Source organism: Camelina sativa, chromosome 10, assembly GCF_030686135.1.
Source record: "Camelina sativa cultivar CO46 ecotype springtype chromosome 10, ASM3068613v1".
Lineage (NCBI taxonomy): Eukaryota > Viridiplantae > Streptophyta > Magnoliopsida > Brassicales > Brassicaceae > Camelina > Camelina sativa.
The window spans coordinates 24391939-24398684 of record NC_141889.1 but is presented as its reverse complement, the minus strand read 5'-3'; the positions used below and the strand labels follow the sequence as shown (position 1 = coordinate 24398684).

The window sequence follows — 6746 nt, the reverse complement described above, 5'->3', positions numbered from 1 at the left end:
AAAGTAGAGAGTTTCCGTACCATTCTTGTAACCCCGCCACGCCCCACGACCTTTTTTTGTTGTCTCTCTAAAATCTAGGAGGGAGAGAAAGAGAGAGAAAGGTGCACAACAAAACATTTAATACGATCTCTCTCTTGATTCTGCGACGAACGCGGAAAGCGAAATTGGAGAAGAAAAGCCCCCCTAACCCCACCCCACCTCACCACACCACCCAACGTCCAAAGAAAAAAAAAAAAAAACTCATCTTTTTGAGTCCTTTGCACGATCTCTCGGAGAAGGAAAGAAAAAACACCGACCCAGAAGAAAAGGATTCACCTTTTTTTCTTTCTGAATTCGCCATTGATAAAGTCTTTGTCTTTTGGGAAAAAAAAAAAGTCTTTTACTTTTATTGAATCAGGTCTCATAACAGGTGAAATTATTTCTTGGCTTTTTTTTTTTTAACTTTTGGTTGAGATTATTATGATTCTGTTCGTGTAAGCTTTTTTTTTTTTGATTTGGTAATGTGAATGTTTTCTTTTCAATTTTGAGTTTTTTATTTATTAGTTTTGGAATTGGGATTAGTTTGTTGCATTTTATTTACACAATCTGATTTTTCAATAGAAACGTAAAATATGGATCTTGTGCTTATTTCTTTTTGGGATTGGTGATGTTTATGAGAAAAGTGAATGCTTTAAGATGAAGCTTTGCTTTATAGGTTTATTCATTTGATTTTTTTTTTTTAAATACTGTTAGAGAATCCTTGAAGCTACGTTGCATTTATGACATTGTTTGCTTACATTTTTTCGAATAAATTTTCTGTTTTGCAATGTTGTTGAAGTTAACTTATTCTCTCTGCTTTTTTTTTTTTTTTTGTGTATCAGCTTTGTTCTTTTGATAACCAAGAGATCCCCCAAGTCCGCTCAACTAAATTTGAGATCTTTCTATAGGTATATATGTTCTTTGCTTTTCATTGCTAATAACAAACAAAAGAGTTTAGTTGTTGGCATCTTGTGGTGGATTGGATCAAAATATTGTTGCTTCCTAGCTCGTTTATCTTATGACATTTCCTATTTTTAGTCTGAGTTTTCTTATGGTTTAAGGTTTTGGGTTTTTATTTAGTTTTCTGTTAGGAAGTTCTTGTGTTAAATCTCTTCACTGATCTGTTTTTTTCTTTGATGGACGAAGATGCTGTTGTGTTAACATTTGGAACGCCTGAAGTGATGAATAAGGAAGAAGACGGTTGTAGCCCGAGAGGAGACTCTACAGGGAAGGCAATGGCTTCAAAGCCTAAAGAGAAAAAGATCCCTCATTACCTCAGAGTATCAACAGGTTCGTGTCATGATTTGTGCAAGTACGGGAAGAGACAGGTACCTGTGGAGAAACCATGGCGTTCAACTACTAAAAAGATCTTTAAGAAAGATCTTGATTATGATTTGAATGAAACTTTGAAGCCGGGGCCTTCTAAAATGAAGAAGAAGGTGATGGAAGTCGATAGAAACAAGGTTACTGATGATTCTTCTGAGGTAATTAAAAGAGAGGTTGTGAAGTATCAAGTGAGTGGTGGGATGAAGAAGCCAGAGGTATTGATAATACCATCTGGTGTTGATGAAACTCCAGTGAAGCAGATGAAGAAGAAAACAACATTAAGTTCCAAACTTAAACCTTCACCAGATTCAGGATCTCGTTCATCTGGAAATGTTGATGCCCTGAAGCCGAAGATCTTGAAGAAATCTTATTCAGCACTAGCAACGTCGAAATCTAAAGTAAACAATGAAAATGTTGTTGCTTTACCAGTTCTGAAACCCAAAATGGGGGCTAAAAGTGGAAAGAAAGACGAAGATACAACGATAAAGAAGGATACAGTCTCCTCTAGAGTTGTTTCAAAGAAGGCTCCGGTGACTCCAAGACCAAGAGCTTCGCTTTCTCCAAGAATATCAGTAAGACTAGCCGGGAATTCAAGTTTGAGAAAGAGTCAGAGCTTAAAGGCTTCATCTTCCTCTTCTTCTCGACAAAATCAGAAACCAAGACCCGTGAATCGTTCTGATGAATCTGATAAGCAGTTAGATGATTATCCAGTCGAGGAGAAAACATTGCATGTTGTTGAAATGGAAACAACTGACAATGTTGTCTCTGAAACTGATCAGAATCAGCAGAGCTTTGTTGAAGCGTTTCTTCCTCCTCTTCCACCGACTCAATCAACTCCAAATGATGATGAGTGTACTGTTTCAGAAACAGAGGAGTATGAATACACTTCAGGAAGCAACGAGGCTGAGACTGTAGACGAAGAGATTGAAATGCCCAATGGAGAGAAGAAACCAAGAGCGGCTAAAAAGGAGGGTGATTCTGCAGACGAAGCTGCTAGGAAGTTACGTTTCCGTAGAGGAAAAGTTGTGGATGCTGATGCTGTGGGTGAGAGTGCAAGGAAGCTCAAGTTTAGAAAAGGAAGAGGTCTCGGGGAAGACAAAGCGCAAGATGCACAAGTAAGGAGAAGCTTTAAGAAGAGGGAAGATATCAAAGAAGAAGAAGTCGATGAGAATGGTGAAAAGGTTGTGTTGAGGCATCAAGATGTTCAGGAGAAAGATGCACAGGGACTGTTCAACAATGTCATTGAAGAAACAGCTAGTAAGCTCGTTGAAGCTCGAAAAAGCAAAGTTAAAGCTTTGGTTGGTGCTTTCGAAACCGTCATTTCTCTTCAAGAATCTTGAAACCTCCTGCTAACTCTGGTATGTGCATTGAGCATGAGCAAAGCTGAACCATTGAATCTTTATTTCTAGTAGTAGTTGATTTGGTTTTGGTTTTGTGTTGGTCTGCAGAAACTAATATAGATTTGAGCTGGTTTGAATCGTTTCGGTCTGCTGAACTTTAAGAAGATTGATGCTTCCATAGTTCATACAAAGTTAAAAGATATGTCTCAGCCAAACTTTGATATTAGTGCTTTGTGAATAATACTTGACGGGATTGGGGTTTGTGTTTGGTTTTGGTTATTGTAGACCGGTTTATTGGTTTTTCTTATATATAATTTATTTTGGATGTTTCCCGTTTGTAATTCAGTTTGTATAGAAAAATTCTAGTATGTTTTTTCGTACATTTGTTGTTGCTTTATGTCTTCTTGTTGCCAGAGCCGAGAAGCACTTCTGCATGTTTTCTTTGCTGCACTAACCATATTTTCTGGTTTTGCATAACCTGAACAAATGGATGGCCAACCTGAAAATGTCAAGTTATCTTAAAACCAAACAAAGCAGTCGTCGTCACACAAGTGTGTCATTGTTACGGAGTGTCAACACACAAAATCTTCCTCGGCAATAGGTTTGATGTTCTTGGATCTTACAACCGAAGAAGGAGAATCGGTCTTCTAGAAGCTCATCTTAACTAAGGCCATCATTAATGGGAGAACACCAAGGGTGTTCTTAGCCCAAAAAAAATTTATAAAAATAATGAATAGTGGCTTAGAACACTTTTTTTAGTTCTTGATGTAGAACTGATCTAAGCCCAGTTCTTATTTGACGTGGCTTCATGTGATTGGACGAGATTTTATGGAAAAAAAAAATATTTCATTTATATAAGGAAGCAATTTAAATGTTAATTTATAAGTTTTTATAATTGTAATATGTTTAAGAATATTATATTAATTTATAAGTATACAATTGCTTTTATATAAGTAAGCAATTTAAATGTTAATTTATAAGTTTTTATAATTGTAATATGTTTAAGAATATTATATTAATTTATAAGTATACAATTGCTTTTATATAAGTAAGCAATTTAAATGTTAATTTATAAGTTTTTATAATTGTAATATGTTTAAGAATATTATATTAATTTATAAGTATACAATTGCTTTTATATAAGTAAGCAATTTAAATGTTAATTTATAAGTTTTTATAATTGTAATAGGTTTAAGAATATTATATTAATTTATAAGTATATAATTGCTTTTATATAAGTAAGCAATATAAATGTTATTTTATAAGTTTTTATAATTGTAATATGTTTAAAAATATTATTTCACTATATCTTTATTCTAAGAACACCATAATTAGTTCTCCCATTTTTTTTACCTATGATCTTAACAACTGATCTAGCATTATTTTCACTATATATTTAATCTAAAAACACAAAAAAAAGTTCTCCCATTAATGATGCCGTAATGGTTCCAAAACAAGAACTAGGAAATACAAGCTTAAACCACGGAAGGAAAAACATGTGGTTTCAAACAAATCCTAAGTGTCTTGAATTACGACTTCCAAATGCGCTATATTTTTCTTTTCTGTTTCACACTGATATATAGAGTTAATCTAAATACAAGACAAAATCTATTAACCCAAGTTCGTACGTCATATTCTAAGATCAAACATGAGTGTAGTTGGATCAAGATTGACTTTGACGAGATTTTTTAATACATTCTTCCAGTTTGAGCCTAACAAACATGTTAATTTTTTTAATTTTGAGGAAACTAACATAGTCACATCTCATCCCTCGAGATTGACATGCCGAATTTGTTCGGAATATTGATCATGTACTTAATATAAATTAAATAAAAGATCCAATACCTAATAGAAATTAAATAAAAGATCTAAAATATTGTTGGAAATTAAATGGTAGAATCTAATCTTTCAAAACACATGTAATTGAACCTATAAGTCAACGCCATCGTCGACGCCACCGCCTTCAACAACTAAATCAGATGGAGACAGAACTCCTCTCGAGGTATGATCAAGCTAACTCCAGGAAAGACGTTGTTCTTTGGAAGGGTAGGAATGATAATTTTCACTCGAAGTTCTCCACAAAAGAAACTTAGCTTCAGACTCGATCGGTGGCGGTAGAAGTTTCATGGCACCGTTGTGTTTGGTTCACTCACTCCACACCCAAACACGCTTTCTGCACGTGGTTGGCTCTCCGCAACAGGCTTCCCACTGGAGACAGAATTGCACAATGGTCCATGGTTGCTCCTGGTAATTATGTCCTCTGCAATAATGCCACTGAAACTCGCGATCACCTGTTTTTTTCATGCAGTTTTTGCTCGGAGATTTGGCAAGCCATCGTTAAAAACGTCTACAAGAATCGCTACTCAACCAACTGGAACTCTATAGTCACCTCTGCTTGTACCAACTGGAGGGATCGCACAACTGGTTACTTAGCCTGCTCCGTCTTGCAAACGACGATCTACACAATTTGGCAGGAGAGAAACGGGAGGAAGCATGGTGAGACTCCGAATCCTCCCTCGCGACTCATCCACATTATCGACAAGCATTTGAGGAACCAACTTCTCGCTATTGGTTACTTGGGGGATCGACGTTATGAAAATGGTTTGCTCACTTGGCTAGAGACTATATGTTAGTGTAGAAGAGACAAGAGACACATCATTTTTAACGAGGTTCAGCAAATGTCTACGTCCTCAAACTTTGTTGCAAATACTTCTTAAGCACAATTACAGTTATTGCTCAATATTGGACTTATACAAACCTAAGATCTTCTCTTAGCTTGTTCCCAATCTATTTCCAACCCACTAAGAGATCCCTAAGATCAACACCAATGATCTACATCTATGACTCTCAATTAGAAACAAAACCCTCACCCTTTTCTCCCCAAAGATGCCAAAAGGATTACAAGATTTTTCCTCTCTTTTTCACGTTCTAGAGGGCTAACTTTCTAAGTCCTAGACCCTCTATATTTAAGGGATTTCGTGCCTCTCACAAGGCTAACAACTTTCCTAAAATCAAGAGGAACCTTATTCTTTGTTAAACGAAGATTTCCTAATCCCATTAAATCTTCTAAATATCTTCAAGCTTCCTTTTTCTTTGTGCTTTACCTCCAAGTAATATCTCATAACGTGCCTTAAGTATATCTTCATAAATTTTCAAAACCGAGACATACAGACAAAATCAACAAGCCTCTGATGCTCTTTTGTCGGACAGAAGCTTGTGCATACATCAGATGTCTGTGTCGAGACAGAAGCTATTTTGTACTGCTTCCTGAACTTCATCTTCAACTTGAGCTTACCCAAATACACTTACACTAGATACTGACCATTATTTTTTGAATTTTGTCTAAAACTTTCAAAGCCTCGAAGCACAAGTGGTACAAACGAACTTTTCTTTTGAATTTAATTTAACATTACATTCAAAAAAAAAGAACCTATTAGTGAAGCTAGATTTGATCTAACCACATATCATCAATAACAAATTAATTGATGACAATCATATTGTGGAAACCATGTAGAGTTGGGCAAACAATGATATGGCACCTAAGAATTTGATTTCATTATCGAAGACCATTATTTCCCACAAACTATGAAGGAGAATGAGTGTGATGTTTGGCAAAAAAAAATTATACTTTGTTTAGTCTACGGGGAAATAGTATTTTTCAACCTCAACAATTTGCAAAGTGTGTTTTTCAACCTGTACATATATATACTTCTGCATAGTTTTATAATTACTAAAATTGATGGCTCAAAAAATATTTTGAATAAAAGATATATTACATAATATACTAATAAATGATGTATGACCACCGTAGAGAAAACCTCGGCTCCACCCTCATCCTTTATGGAGAGAACCTTGCTTCCAAGCTCCTCCACCATGGAGAGAACCTTTGGCTCCGCCTTCCTCCCTTTGGGGGATAACCTTGCATCTAACCTCCTCCACCTTCCTCCCATGGGAAGATAATTCTGTGTCAAACCTTCTCCACCATAGAGAGAATCTCGGCTCTGCCACCCTCATATATGAAAAGAACATGTTTACGTCTTTTTGCTAACTGAAAATGGCTTG

General features: G+C 35.7%; 2 protein-coding genes across 7 annotated transcripts; both read left to right on the top strand.

Moving 5' to 3' along the window:
- Positions 1-3562, top strand: LOC104719588 (uncharacterized). 6 transcript variants are annotated; one of them, XM_087469002.1, is made up of 4 exons: positions 1-409; positions 861-926; positions 1165-2702; positions 2793-3066. In XM_087469002.1, the coding sequence occupies exon 3, from the start codon at positions 1200-1202 to the stop codon at positions 2682-2684; it is 1485 nt and encodes a 494-aa protein (XP_087325128.1). In that variant the 5' UTR covers positions 1-409; positions 861-926; positions 1165-1199; the 3' UTR covers positions 2685-2702; positions 2793-3066. The 6 variants fall into 6 exon arrangements, with proteins under 6 accessions (XP_087325128.1, XP_087325130.1, XP_087325129.1 ...); XM_087469003.1 differs by lacking the exon at positions 2793-3066 and adding an exon at positions 3198-3562 and having other exon boundaries at positions 81-409; XM_087469004.1 differs by lacking the exon at positions 861-926 and having other exon boundaries at positions 6-409.
- Positions 3563-4663: 1101 nt separating this feature from the next.
- Positions 4664-5317, top strand: LOC147937286 (uncharacterized). Its single transcript, XM_087468732.1, has 2 exons — positions 4664-4686; positions 4885-5317. Exons 1-2 carry the CDS (start codon positions 4664-4666, stop codon positions 5315-5317), a joined length of 456 nt encoding a protein of 151 aa, XP_087324858.1.
- The last annotated feature ends 1429 nt before the right edge of the window (positions 5318-6746 follow it).